The sequence below is a fragment of the Dipodomys ordii genome, unplaced genomic scaffold (assembly GCF_000151885.1).
Source record: "Dipodomys ordii isolate 6190 unplaced genomic scaffold, Dord_2.0 Scaffold27, whole genome shotgun sequence".
NCBI classification, from domain to species: domain Eukaryota; kingdom Metazoa; phylum Chordata; class Mammalia; order Rodentia; family Heteromyidae; genus Dipodomys; species Dipodomys ordii.
Window position 1 is genome coordinate 2,794,209 of NW_012267243.1, and position 15,314 is coordinate 2,809,522.

At 45.0% G+C, this 15,314-nt stretch overlaps 1 protein-coding gene across 1 annotated transcript in view; it reads right to left on the reverse strand.

Moving 5' to 3' along the window:
- Lamc2 (laminin, gamma 2) overlaps positions 1 to 15,314 on the reverse strand; it is a 67,296-nt gene that overhangs the window by 13,775 nt on the left and 38,207 nt on the right. The window contains exons 6-16 of the mRNA XM_013015506.1: positions 14,623 to 14,759; positions 13,340 to 13,462; positions 12,033 to 12,222; positions 8,938 to 9,050; positions 7,414 to 7,632; positions 6,648 to 6,830; positions 5,613 to 5,858; positions 3,232 to 3,377; positions 1,996 to 2,152; positions 1,558 to 1,763; positions 88 to 167 (exon numbers count right to left, since the gene is read on the reverse strand). Coding sequence (XP_012870960.1) covers positions 88 to 167; positions 1,558 to 1,763; positions 1,996 to 2,152; positions 3,232 to 3,377; positions 5,613 to 5,858; positions 6,648 to 6,830; positions 7,414 to 7,632; positions 8,938 to 9,050; positions 12,033 to 12,222; positions 13,340 to 13,462; positions 14,623 to 14,759 — 1,800 coding nt within the window. The remainder of the gene's footprint in view (positions 1 to 87; positions 168 to 1,557; positions 1,764 to 1,995; positions 2,153 to 3,231; positions 3,378 to 5,612; positions 5,859 to 6,647; positions 6,831 to 7,413; positions 7,633 to 8,937; positions 9,051 to 12,032; positions 12,223 to 13,339; positions 13,463 to 14,622; positions 14,760 to 15,314) is intronic.

Below are 15,314 nucleotides of genomic sequence, written 5' to 3' on the forward strand. Positions count from 1 at the left end.
AAAGGAATGAAAGCGGTGCTTGGGTCTCCAGTATGTTATAGGTCATCCGGAGAGGCTGACACGCAAGTGCCCTCCGCTGCTGCTCACCTGTCTGCCAAACTCGTGGCCTCCTGAGCCAGACTTTTAAAGCCATTTGGCCCCACATAGTGCTCAGAGGGAGGAATGTTCTGTGGGGAAAGAAGAAGTGGTTAAGGTTTTGCACGTGGCACTGGAGCCTAAGCAGCTGCAGTTCAAGTGTCAGAAAAGCTTGTCAGCAGCCACACCTTTCCATACCCAGACACATCAAAAATGTCTATTCACTATGATCACACGTTAATAAGTATATGTGTAAGCCAGGTGCTGGTGGCTCAGCCTTGTAATCCAAGCTACTAAGAAGACTGAGATCTGGAGGCCTGTAGTTTCAAAGCCAGACTGGGAAGAAAAGTTCAAAGACTCCATCACCAAAATAACCAGCAAAAATCTGGGCTGGAGGACTGGCTGAAGTAGTAGAGTTCTGGCCAAGCAAGCAAGCCAAGTCAGAGTGAGAAGCCCTGAGTTTAAACCTCAGAACTGGCGTGTGCGCGCACACGCGCGCGCACGCACACACACACACACACGTATATGTGTAGACAAGAACAAAGTCGATATCCAAGTTCAAAAAATGTCTGTATAAAAATAAAGATGCACTTAATATAGGTGTATATATTTTGTACTTATTTAAAGTTCACTAAACTACCAACTTTTAACAGTAGTCAATAGTAAAAATATCATAGAGGATTTCTATTTACTTTCTGCTTTTCTTTAATAAACATTTTTTCAATAGGGAGTCAATACATTCTGTGTGTGTGTGCATGTGTGTTGGTTCGGGTGCTGTCTCTTAACTTTTGTACTTAAGGTTGTCACGCTATCATTTAAGCTATATAGCTCCACTTCCACATACTATTTATAGTGTGATTTCTCGTCATGTTATGGTGTCTTCCAATTACCTCTATCCATCTTTACTCATCCTCTTACATTATTGTCACCTTAGCCTTTTGAATTCAGAAATACAAGAGGGTATCAACAAACCTTTCCTTCCTACTGATCTACAAACTGCATCATTAGGAAACGTCAAACTTGCTACAATTCTTTTTCCATTTTCAGAACTATGTCATTAGGCTGCTTCCAGCTGTCTGTCTGCCTGCCTTCTTTCTTTCCTCTCTCCCTTCCCCTCCCTTTTCTTCCTTTCTTCCATCCATCCACCTATCCTTCTATCCCTTTATCCACTGATCACTCTGTCACATACTGTGATGTGGGTTGAGAATGCAAGAACAAGTAAAACTAAGTCCTGTAAGAAAGAAGAGAGGAGAGACGGAGCCAAGAGGAGGATGCAGTTAGAACACACTAGGTAGAAAAGCATAATGCAGGAAAATGGGAAATTACAGGGTGGCAAAGAAATAAAGAAGAGATGTGAAATCCAAGCACCTGCCAGGTAGAGCAAGAAGCTCAAGAGACAGAAAATGAGCCGGTGAGACCTATGGGCAGGTCTCCGGGCACAGAAGGGACTCTCAGTGCCCTAACCCCACCACGCATACATACGGCGTTGCGCAGGGACGCTTCGCTTTCCGCCAGGCTCAAGCGCATTTCCGTGATAAGCCTGCGAGTGTCCTGAACTTGGTTCTGGTGCTGGCTGCTCAGGGCCTGAATCCTTTCAGCAGTCCTCCTGAGGTCATCCAGGCGGCTCTGGTAGCTGTTCTCTTGACCCCTTACCTTGGCCACCTGGAGACTGAGGGATCTCCTAGCATCTGTAACACACAGGTGGCACTGGCTTATTACAAAGGAGAAAAACCGAATAGGTAATTATACCAGATCGCTTTATAATCTCCTTCATCCAGGTCCCAGGCAGTCCTGCCACCTAGGTAAGGGCTGGCTGGAGACATCTGCTGAGCCAATGACAGCAGAAGATTCTATGATCCAGTGAAGCAATTCTTCCTAGGCGAGGAGTCTGCTATGATAGAAGAAGCAGGCCTTCCTCACCTTCTGCAATCTGGGCTTCTCTCAGAATGTCCTGAAGGGCCTGCTCAGCCTGCTGCATCCTCCCTTCCAGTTCTGAGTTGAGCACCGTTCCGCCGCTCCCCTGAGTCTGGGACACCAGGGCCTCCAGGCTCTGCAGCTGCTGCATAAAGGGACCCAACTGAAAGCACACAGGAAGCATGATCAGAACAAAGGATGGGGACCGCAGTCTGAGGCCAGGTGAGACCATTGCGAATGCCCAGAAATGCTTGCTATGTCATAATGGCTGAAAATTTAGACTGTAGCGCCCAGACATGAGTGTGTATCGCCCCAAACCCTAGCTCTGTGACCTTCATAAAGTCACCTTCTCTGCCTATAAAGTGAGGATAAGAAACTTAATTATACTATCCTTTCAAATTATCACTTGTGTTAAACAAGTTAATATTTGTAACATATTTAAAACAGAGCTTGGCACCAGGAAAGTACTATAAAACTGTTAAATAGGCAAAAATGAGTATATTTGAAAGGCTTTAAAAAATTGGTTCTGTTTTTTTTTTGTGCCCATCTTGGGGCTTGAACTCAAGGGCCTGGGCACTGTCCCTGAGCTTTTTTGCTCTACCACTCAAGCCACAGCACCACTTTTAGATTTTTTTTGGCAGTTATTTGGAGATAAGAGTCTTATGGACTTTTCTGCCCAGGCTGGCTTTGAACCACAATCCTCAGATCTCAGCTTCCTAAATAGTTAGAATTACAGTCATGAGCCACCAGCGCCCAGCTATATTTGAAGTTTTTTTTTGTGGACCTGTTTCTCTGCCTCTCCTCTTTCTAAAAATAAATACTCATAATCAACAACAACAGCAGCAACGACTCAAGTTCATCCTGCTCTGGAATTTGGATTTGAAATTTCTGAAGGCCAGTCTGGTTTGGCAAGTTTTAGTCTTCCCTGGACTCTGGATATCTTTGATAAATGTTTGCCCACTTCCTTTGTTTTACAAGGATATTGCAATGGTAGTGGTAGGGAACAGAGTAGAGCTCTAGCTGGAAAGTAGCTCTAGTTGGAAAGTATACTACAGTGACTAGACCACTGAACTCAGAGTCTGGGGACAGGAATGGCATTCTTAGGACCACCTGGCCATGCACTTGGAAAAACGACAGGTATTTTGAGACTCCCTTTGAATAAAGGACCCAAACATAAAAGAGTGACTCTTGGGGCAGGGAGAGGGGGCCGGGGAGAGACGGGTTGGGCATTAGCAGGCATACCTGCATCTTTACTTGATTATAGCAAGCAGGACAGCTGGTCAGTGCAGCATGCTCACAGTTGACTCCACCAAATCCTGGCTTGCAAACACAGCTGCCATCACTGTGGCACTCGCCAGGCTCTGCGCCCATGGGGTTGCAGTTGCAAGCTGGAGACAGACAAATAGAGCATTCACTAACACTAGAAACTGGAGGTGTCATAAAGAAAAGGAAGAGGGCATCACTCATGACAAAGACGCCTTCTTTGCCCTTTGTCATTCACATGTGTCAGGCTCATCTCTTGGCTGGGCCTCTATGAACGTTCCTAACCGGGCAACCTCAGGGAACCCTGCAAGTCTGTTTGGTGAATGAAGAGGGAGAGTGACAGTCCATCCTTTTCCCCCTCTCATTGAACTGCAAGCCTGTTGGCTATCCTGCCACCGCTCTGCCTTTGCTCACAAGGTGCAGAGCATTTCTTATATTTGTGCCAGATGTAAACATCTGCCTCTGTGTTACAGAACAAGCATGTAAGCTCAGAGAGGGTGAGTAAATTGCTCAAACTCCCATAGCAAAAGACAGCTCGGAAAGAGCCAATGCTCTTTTCCTTCTGGGCTGCTGCCTCTGATGTAGGAAATGTAGCACAGAAACAGGGCTGTCACCCATCCAACTGAACTGCCTGAGCACATGCCAGTCAGGATATAACTGGTGCAACACCATGTTAGACGTTAGGGTGGTACTCTAGAGAACCTATTGGTCTACAGAAAGCTTAGCATGGGATCTAAGTATACTACGATCATTTGCATACGGTTGTGTCTTCTTATTAGCATGTGAGCTGTTTGGGAACTGGGCCTGACTTATTCATTGTCCTAACTATAGTATCTACACCTACACCCACCAGGTATACACAGTAGGTGCTCCATAAAAAGACAGTTGAGTGAAGAAATGTAAGATCCACTGACTGTTATTGGCTAGATCTCCTATGCCATTTTATTTGATCTCTTCCACTACTTGGAGTTAGATATTGTTCGTATGGTGAAGGAAACTGAGACTCAGAGAGATGGCTTGGCATAATGAGCACTGTACAACAGTGTGGGAGTTCATCTGGATGGCTGACTTCATTGGATTGAGGGACATCTAGGAGATTAGTAAGACATACTTCTCAAAGTGTCTGTAGGGGCATTGGTAGAGATGATGAAATCATGAGAGCTCTTGGCTTACTGTATGGTTTAATCTAGTGATGGATTCAAAATGTGAACCGTGGAGGTTGAGGCCTGCTTGGAGGAAGTAGAACAGGGCAGGGTCTTTGAGGGCCTTTCTTGCCTTGGTCCCATCCTATCTCCCCCAGCTTCCTTACTACCATGCTTAGAACAGCTCTGTCCCACCATCCTCCCCTTAAACCATGAGCAAGACATGTCTCCCTTTAAGTTGTTTTTCTTAGGTATTCGTCACAGCAACACAAAGTCTAACAAATACAAACCAGTATGTTAAAACTGGACTTGAACTTGGTTCTAATAACAAATGTCATGTAGGCTCTTACCATATGACAGGACATCATAGATGACCTTTAGGTTGGGATCTAATTTGGTCTGGCCCAGGAATCTTCCAGGGACCTGTCACGTGGAGTAGAAGCCCCAGGCATTTACAGGAAACTCTGGTGTAAGGACATTATTCATGGACCAGCTCCTGAGTGCTGGTCACCAGAGCCTTTCTGGGACCTTTGTGACTCAGCCAGAGACAGGCCAGTCGCGCTGGATGAGGCCTTGAGTATGAAATATAACACGAGCTAAGGTTTGAGAGAGTTGTTAAATGGGACACCGGACGTGCTTATCCATGCTGTACTCTAAAGCAGCCTTTAGGAGCCAAGGCTTTGTGAGAAACGCTGCTTTGAAGCTCAGTCTCTTAGTAGAACTGTTGTCAGTTCCCTTCTATACATCAATTATCCTCACTTCCTGAGAGGGTCTCTTAAGCTTCCTTACAGCCACCCCCCCCCTCCCCGCTTCAGTTTGTTCAGGCTCAGTCTCGAGGCACTTATTACTCCAACAGCTCGGGCAGCCACTTCCTGGTCTATCAGCCTCAGGACTGGCCCTAGGATATGGTTCTATTTTATCTGTTCTTCCACTTAGGAATGTAAACCTGACCTTTTCCACTTCTCCCACACAGCTTTCACATTTGAGAGCCTTTGGCTCTGCCTCCCAGATCCCTACACAGGGGAAACTGATGGTGGTGCCTCTTGACAGGTATTCAACGAAAGCTATTCACAGGCTAGTCTGACCAGACAGGCAACGTTACACCATGATATTCACTGCCCTTGAGTCTACCTTGGTTTACATGTATGCACACTCACTAGCAAGCTTACTTGAACACAGGAATGCCCAGGTGCCACATCTCCAGGGGTACAGTCCTACCTCGACACTTGTCTGCTGGATTGGGAGCCAATGGGTCCCCGAAGTAGCCCGCTTTGCACTGGTCACAGTAGAAGCCAGCTGTGTTGTGGATGCATTTCAAGCACCTGCCTGTGAGCCGGTCACAGTTCCCAGATGCACTGGGGTCCACGTTGTGATTGCATTGACAGGGTTGACAAGGTCTCACTGGGCCATGTTCTCCGAAGGGGTCCCCAAAGTAGCCATCGGCACAGAGTTCACAGCGAGCACCTGGGAAGGAACAAAGGCCCAGCTTGTCACCTACTGGTAGCAAGACCACACATACAGCCTAAAGTAGCGAAGGTTTCCCTAGAAGGGTTGGGGACATGGGAGTCCCCTGGGACTCCAAGACAATACCCCAGAGCAGGTGCACACGGCAGAGGTTGGCACTGTTGCTGTCTGGTCGCCATAGAGTTTAGAACACAGCAGCACCACGAGAAGGCTTAACTATCTGTTTGGGGAAATGCCAGGAGGACAAAAGAAATACTAACATTTCAATAGTGTCACCAAGGCTGCCACGGAATGACTGGCTAGCTTAGGAGCTGGTGGCTCGTGCTTACAATCCTAGCTACTGAGGAGGTTGAGATCTGAGGACCCCAGTTCAAAACCAGCCCAGGCAGACAAATCTGAGAGACTATGATCTCCAATTAGCCAGCAAAAAGCCAGTAAGTGGAGATATGGCTCAAGTGGTAGAGCACCAGTCTTGAGTTAAAAAACAAAGTCAAGCAAGAGCTCTAGGCCTTGGGCTTAAGAAATCACTAACGTTTCCTTCTCTACTTACTTCAGTTCACTAAAAATCATCAGTTTTCAGATGAAATTGCTAAGCATGCACAGCTCAGCCCTTATTCCAACTTATCCACCTGATGGATACCACAGTATCCTTAAAATGAGCACAGATAGATCATTTACACTGGGGGTAACTGTACTTTCCTAGACATGAGTTGACATAAAAGCTATCTATGTAAATGCCAGGCAGCAGGACAGGAAGAAGCCCTCTAACGAGCAAGCCCCTGGCCTTACCAGTGACCCCTGGGGGGCAGTTGCTGCACACCACCTCCTCAGTCTCTGGCATCACCGAGCAGCTGAACCCATTGTGACAAGGGCATGGCTTACAGCTGCGGGGGTCGTGTGGATCATTGTAGAAACCAATGGGACAGTCAGCACACTCGATGTCAGGGCTCTCGTCCCCCGAATAACAATCTCCTAGGAGGCAGAAGAGTGGAGGGACAGGGGACTAAGCAGTGCAGATGAAACACGGGGGACCAGCATGCAGGAACCCCAATCTTTCCTTTGTAAATGGTTCCCTAATGTCTGGGCACAGGTGTTCATTCTAGTCTGCCCTTTGATGGAATCTAAACACAGCTAAGACCCTAAATCCTGCCTCACAATTGCATGCTCTGTAGACACGCATTTCCTTTACTGTCCACAGCTTACTGTTTTTCCTCAGCCCACCACGGTCTGGCATCACTTATTGCTCATTGATTGAGACCTTGACTTGCCTTTGATCTCCCCAAACAATTCTTGCAACTCAACACCAATTCTTCCAACACTATGCACTGAAGCATGACAGGTCATTTCCTGTAACCTGGCCCCTTTCTCACAACCCTGTGGCATTTCCATAATGAAAAGGATTGAGAGTAACCAAGCACCATGTCTACTCTCCCTCACCCCAGTGCCATTCTCCCTAATCCTTTCCCATCTCTGAAATGAGTTTGGCCAAGGTATCTCTTACTGAGCTCCATCTCTTACCTTCCCAGCCACCTGGTCCACATGCTCTTTCACTCACCTGTGTCTGGATCGCAGGTCCCTCCCCCTTGGCAGTTGCAGGGAATACAGCTGCCAAAAGGCCCTAGCTTTGCTGAATCTCTTTTGTAGCCAGAAGCACAATCTTGGCAAAATTGTCCCTTGTATCCAACAGGACATACACAATGTTCAACCCAAGGTGCAGGGGCTCCAGAGACAGGGCGGGCTGAAATGAGGGTCACGTTGTCAAGGTACCCAGTACCTGCAATAGAGAAAAGAGGTCAGAAGTGGAGAGTGCTAAGGTCTATAGATCTAAGATCAAGACTGTCTTTGGATTATGGTTTTTTAATTCCTACAGGTGCTGTGCACACAGCACGCCATATGGAGGGCTTTGGTGGTGCAGTATCATGAGTGATCACCCAGGCTCTAGACTCAGGGAAAGTGGAGTTTCAATTGTGCCCCCTCATGAGACTTATGAATGGGGCAAATCATTTAACCTTTCCAGTTGTAAAAGAGAAGTCATAGTAACAACACATCTGGTGATAATTTAAAAATTGTGAGAGAACAACTTTCCTACTTCCTGCTCTATTTACTAGCACAGAAATGGTGCAGGCCAGACATGCTTTTCTACATAAGCACTAACAAGCTTAAGGAATTCTCCTTTAAATGATTTCTATTGGGATTAGCAGGACCTAACATGTGAAGCTTAAAAGAAAGAATTGACAAAATATGTGGTATGTCCAAACACGGAAGCATTAAGTATACTCCCAAAGGAAGAGCGATTCAAGGAAGAGCCGGGGCTTTACCTAGCCAGGAGACTACATAAATTTACTGAAGATTATCTCCTTCAAATAATCTGTTTTAATTTCAATCCAGACGGTTGTGAAAGCATTCATTCTTCATCAGTGTTGAACTCTTCTTAAAGAATCATTCATTTAAAAAAAATATTTATAGATGGCCTGGGTGTGGCTGACATCAGCAACACCAGCAGCTCCAGAGATCAGAAGGTATGAGACCAACCAGTGAGACTCAGTCTCAATAAATAAACTAGAATGGCAGTCTAAGCCTGTGATCTCAGCTACATGACAGGCTGAGATCGGGAGAGCTGCAGTGCTGAGCAAAACCGTTTTAGAGATTCCCATTTCCATAGAAAAAGATGTTTGTGGTGGTATGTGTCTATCATTCCAGCTACAGTGAGAGGGTAAATAGGAGGATCACAGTCCAGGACAGCCTGGGCAATAAATATGACACTATCCTGAAAAAAACTAAAAGGAAAAAAAAAAGACTGGGGGTGTGACTCAAATGGTAAAACACCTGTGTAGCAAGTACAAAAGCTACTAAGCTACACCGTGTGACAAGGTCATGGCTTACAGCTGCGGGGGTCGTGTGGATCATTGTAGAAACCAATGGGACAGTCAGCACACTTGTAGAAGTAAAAATGTTGTTAGATTCTCTAAGTGAAAATCAGCATCAAGTACTCCTCTGGAGATTGCTACCGTCTTACAGAGCCAAAACCAATTAAAGTGAAACCCAAGAAGAGAGAACTTTGTTTCTCCTGGTCCCTTACTGTACTCTCCGTATGTGGCCCGGATCCGGAGGGCGGTGAGGTTCCGTAGCAATCTTCGGTACTCAAAATAACTCAGCTGAGGGCTCCAGTTGCTGCTTGGATGTTCACTTAACCTGAGTAATTGCAAATTGAAGTCTTACAAAAAACCAACTCCTATCACATCACTGCCTAATACAAATTATGTTTGAGAATGTTCGAACATCTAAGACTGTGGCAGTCCGTTTTACAGTCCTCAGAGATGTGAATGTAGAGCTTTCTCTCTCCGTGGAGGTAGGCAAGCCCCACAGTGAGGGAATGGCTGTGTGCCAGTGTGCTAAGTCTATTTGAGGGGTCATTTCACCTGGAGAAATGCCTGGCCCAAATCCTCAGAAGTGGCATTGTACACCTGGCCATTGGTGACCTAGGGTGTGTGTTTGTGTGTGTGTGTGTGTATGTGTGTATGTGTGAGAGAGAGAGAGAGACAGACAGACAGACAGAGACAGAGACAGAGACAGAGCACGCATGCCATTCCTAGGACTTGAACTCAGGGCCTGGGGTTATTTTTGCCCAAGGCTAGTGCTCTACCACTTAAGCTACAGTGCCATTTCTGGCTTTTTCTGAGTGGTTTATTGGAGACAAGAGGCTCATCCCTGGAATCCTAGTTACTCAGAAAGCTGAGATCTGATGATTGAGGTTTGAAGCCAGCTGGGGCAAGAAAGTCTGAGACTCATCTCCAATTAACCACCACAAAACTGAATCTGTACTGTGGCTCAAAATGGTAAATTGCTAGCCTTCACACAAAAGCCCTACAACTGACAAAAAAAATAAAAATAAAAAGTCTCACAGACTTTCCTGCCCCAGCTAGCTTTGAACAGTGATCCTCAGATCTCAGCCTTCTGAGTAGCTAGGATTACCAGCATTAGCTACTGGCGCCTGGCTAGTTAACCTAATACTAGACACACCTCTAACTTCTAGAAGCTCTGAGTCATTTGTAGCTTTGCCCTTTAAATGATTTACTTCTCTTTGAGCAATTTCCTTTACTCTTCAAAAATCAGTGTCCATCTTCAAAATTGTTCAAATTGAATGCTTCTTTCTTTTGTGCTGGGGCAAGCTACCACTGAGCTACATCTTTAGATGCCAATGTTTCTTGAATGCCTCATTGTGCCCTATCAAAGTCTCTGTGCTACTCTTTTTAATTTGCTTTATTTTCTTCACTGGAATATTGCTTCCAAGAATAGCTCTACTGCTTTCATTTCATTCACTGATTAGTAAAACAAAACCTGACTGTGGAATTGGGAGTGTAGATCCATTGTAGAGCTCCTCTCTAATAGCAAGGCCCTAGGTTAGAGCCCCAGTATTGCAAACTATTTTTAACAGTTCAGCAACACACTAGTGGCTCACCCCTATAGTCTTATGTACTTAGGAGGCCAAGATCTGGAGAATCTCACTATGAAGCCAACCAAGACAGAAACATTTGAGACACCATCTCTAGCAAAATGTTAGGCTGGAGATATGGCTCATGCGGTAGAGAACTAGACATGAGCAAGAAAGCTGAGTGAGAACTTGAGGTCCTCATTTCAGGCTTCAGGACTATCTCTACTTTCCCAAAATTAAAAGGCTAATTGTACCTTTGTCTTGGGCTGCAAGTTGTGAGGTTTGATGAAAAGGTAATTAAGAAGAGAGAATTAGCATTTAAGCAGGGGTGTTAGTGAGTTAACAGCTATAATACAATGCAATGACGACTCATAAACTCATGCACCGAATGTTCTAGAAACACACAAGGTGACTATAACTTTTCCTGGTATCCTGAGAAGAGTAATACAAAGGAAGAACATGTAAGCTGACTCTCCAAGAGTAAGTTCATTCAACTAGGAAGGTAGGAATGGATATTTTAGGCAGGAGAGCGATGTATGTGCATCATAAATGAGTAGCACTCACTGACGTATACAGTTCTTGTGTGGGGACTATGTGTCTCTTGCCTTCCTTCCTATTATCTCTGCCCCGAGTTAGGCCCCCAACCATAGCTGAACCATATGAATACTCAAATATTGTGCACAGTGTCTGCACCCAGCCTTCACCTGCCTATGACCATTTCTAGACATAGCATCTCAGTGGCTTTCCATCATTCTTCCAACAAGCTCAAGAGCTAAGCACCTTGACTTGACATATAAAGCCACTATGGTGATTCCCTTTCCAGCCCATTCAATCTGCTTCCCTCCCCCATGGTCTAGCTACAAATATTACTTGCCTCCATTTATACCTTCCAACCTTTTCACACCAATTCACACATGGAGATTGACCTCTGACTTTCTCCCTGTAAACCTTTCCACTCTCCAACCACAGGTTGCCTCTTCCACGAAGCTTACCTTGACTTCTTCAGGTAGAATTAGGCTCTTTTTAAAGATCTTTCCACCCCTCAAGTAATTGTTGCATTGTCCTAGTAGACCATGAGTGCTTGTAGGGAAGTGATTATGTTTATTTCTCGCCTGTACCGTAGGACTGAGCACTGGGCAGATTCTGCTTCCTTGCCTACCTCTCTGAACACACCACTCAAAAGCCTCATGGGGCTTCCACAGGGTACGTGCAGTCTCCACAGACACACACAGGGCTGAGTCTTTCTCTGACTTCATTCCTCCACATTCCTCTCTCCTACTTCTGGCTCCACTCCTGATCAATTACCAGGCATTTCCTAAACGCACAAAACTTCCTCAGGCAGGATATTCCCACTGCCTCCTTAACCTCTTTCTCCTTTGCTTTTGCTCCAGGCCCTTGTACTTTACACTTGCCATATGTTCTTGGAAAGAGTCCCGATCACCCTCAACGAGTCAGTTTTGCCTCTTATAAATTATGTTCGAAACACTTGTGACCACCTCACCCATTTCTATCACTTGACAACACTGTTCCTATCTGTTCTTCCTTCTCTCCCATTAGCCTGCCAGGTGTTTGAGAGGAGAAATCATATACCATCTCAGCACATAATGCCAGGGTTGGTGAGCAAATGGTGCTCAGCAAAGCTCCTTAAATGAATGAATGATAGAAAAAAAGTGCCTGAACAAAAGACTTGGGCTCCAATCACAGTCTGCTCTGTGTGACTCAGTTGTGGTCCTTCTATTTACCTGAATGTGTAAGTCTTGGTGAGCCCACAAGGGAGTGTCTTGCCAAGAGGCATCAGAGGAGCTGTGATCCGTAGGCCAGCGCCTTCCAAAATCACATCATGGGAAGAGGGGTGTCTGCCGCCTCTGTCCACACGGTAGTCAAAAGACAGGGTTTGCCCGTAGCTTACCTGCTGATTACCAAGAAATTTGGCTGTGAAAGAAAATTATTTTTGAAAAAAAGATCAGTTGTGAAGCTGGAAAAACAAACACCTATGCATTAATGTTGGCAGTAATGTTGGCCATTTCTTTTGGAGTCTTATATTCCCAACCTACCCTACTGAAAGCTAGCCATGGCAGTGCCCTCTGACTATAAAAGAGGGCTAGTTACTGAAATGCTTACAAGCTCTTGTTATAAGGCAATTGATGGCTCTATGACAGATCACTCCATGTAACCATCCCAGGAAAATCAGCAATAGTACTATTTGTTCTATGGAGCTATCGAGTTTAGGAATAGTGCTATTCATTAGATGGTGCTTTCTAGTTTAGAATAATTGTTGAATGTTGGTATTCTCATCCCCATTGAGCATTTGAGAAGCCTGAGGTTCAGAGAGGTAAAAAAGAATGACTTGTTAAGGAATCAGTCCTCTGCTCAGGATATGGACGAGGATTAGAATTCTAACTCGTCCATCTAGGCATCTGTCACCAACTAACACACTTTTTAAGCTTAAAAGTGTTAAAGCTTTTTTTTTTTCTGTCGGTTGCGGGCCCTGAACTCTGGGCCTGGGCGCTGTCCCTCAGCTCTTCAGCTCAGGCCTAGCACCCTACCACCTGAGCCACAGCGCCACTTCGGGCTTTTTCTGCGTATGTGGGGCTGAGGAATCGAACCCAGAGTCTCCTGCATGCAAGGCAAGCACTCTACCCCTGAGCCACTTTCCCAGCCTCAAAAGTGTTAAAGCTTTAAGGAATTCTTTGTTTTTTGCTTTTCCATCTGCTTCTCAATAGACTTGCACATTTGATCTCTTGAGCTGTCAGGAAACCTACAAACTTCCCACTTGATGCATGTTAGCACCTGTGCCAGAGTCTTGTCCAGCTCTTCCCCACACTGCTGTGCTGTGTGGCTGCAGTGAACGAGGCTTCAGTCCCAGCTATCTCTGGAGATGACTCTGCTCTCAACACCCCCTGACATGGGGCTCCACGTTTTCTAAATCAATTTTTCTATCCTGGCTTTCTGGTTGCTTAAAGTGGGCTTTTGATAAGAAGCATTATCTCTTATTTACCGGATGAAGAGAAACAAGATAAATTAAAAAACAATTTTTTTTCTCACATACCTGGAGCCACAAAATAAACAGGGTCTGAGTGTCGGGCTGAACTAAACACATCTCGATGGCGATGTGACCAATGGAGCTTTGCAGGAGACCCGTTTTTTTGGACAGCCTTCCATCCATCAACATCTAGGACACAAAAAATGATCCCTCCATATGAGACCAGCTCTTATCACCCTCTGACTTTACCCAGACATGACTTACTAGCCAACAATGTCCCAATGATGCATAGAAAGATGTCTCCATGCTTCCATACTCCTTTACCGTGTTCAGAAACTCTGGTCTTAGCTACAGAACTTCACCTGCCTCACTTCAAATTAAACTGCTTTGACCTAGCTTTGGATATGACGCTTACAACAAGAGGGCATTTAGTTTATCTGTCTATAATTTGTATTTTTATTATGGTTACATGAACAGGGTCTGGACTTAGGTGAGAGAGCCTAGAAACAGACTGGGAATTATTGAAATAAGAATTCCCAATATTTTATATTGTTCTGTAGCATGGCAGTCTATATTAAGTGACTTTAGTATGTCAAAGCAGTGTTATTTGCAAGTGTGGATCCCAGGAAGCTTTTATAAAGTCCCCAGTCCAAATGACTTTTGTTGGTTTTGAAATCAACATTGTGGGAAATCTAGGAATATTAAAAAAACCAACAACAACTACTCTCTTTTAAGCTGTTCACATGCTAAGTGAACTGTTCAGGTGTATATATATATATATATATATATATATATATATATATACGATGTCAAGGTATACCTTGACAATACAATATACACTAAAACTATAAATAGCACCAACCACAGTGGATCATGGCTATAATCCCACTTACTGCAGAGGATCACTGTCTGAGGCCAGCCCAGGCAAATATTAGTGAGCTATCATCTCAGACAATAAGCCAGGTAGTGTGCATCTGTGGTCTGAGTTACATGGGAGGGGTAAATAGGAAGATCAAGGTCTGAAGCTGCCTTGGGCAAAAACACCAGACCCTGCCTGAAAAACAACTAAAGACAAAAGGGATAGAGTCTTAGCTAAGTGATAGAGCACCTGCCTAGCAAGACCCTGAATTCAAACCCAGTGACACACCCACACCCACACCCCTCCACCACCCCCCCGATGATGATGATGATGATGATGACGATGGAATAATTTAAAAACTTATAAGAGAACTGAGAAAGATGACTTGACAAGCCCTTCTATGAATGTGGAGGTAATTGTCTATAAGCACGCATCCCTGCACAACATTAAAAAAAAGAAAAACCAAAACTTTGTGGGCAGAGTACTTTACCTTCTTGGAAGTTAGAGGTGATCTTATGAACACTGAAGTCTACAGAGCTACGGCAGCTGCCTGAATGCCCGTAGCAGAAACACTGGGTACAGCCCTCAGGATTTCCTCTGTCCAGATGGTAATAACCTGGTTTACACCTGCAGCGGCATTTTAGAAATCAGGGCAATACTATGACTGACTTATTTCTTATTCTGTATAGAAAATAGAATGACTTGTTCCACCTCTTTCTACCTCTTTTCCCCCTTGACCTAGGAGTCCCCTGAGGAGGGAAATGGCAAGTTTCACATCAGCCTTCACCTCTGACAGCCCCATGCACCAGATCGTGCAGTGAGGTTGTAAGCAACATCCACCTTCTCCCCTCAGTGAGGCGTGGATCACTTTGCGTTGGTGATCAACACAGCCTCTGTTATGGATGAAGGAGAAGGGCAGACCAAGGACAGAGATCAGAGAAGCCCTGGCCCGGAACACGAGTTTAATGGGAGCCAAATGGTAAGCAAGTAGAGGGGAATCTGGGGAGGACTTGTTTTTTTTTAACTCTTCTCAACATAACTACCTTCTTCTATATGAAATACTTCTAGTTTCAGTGATCATTAACTTAGCTCTTGTGCTGGGCACCTTAGATATATAGTCTCCATTTAATCCTCCTTGTAATCCTATGAAATCCAGATTGTAAATTCCACTTTTCTTAGATT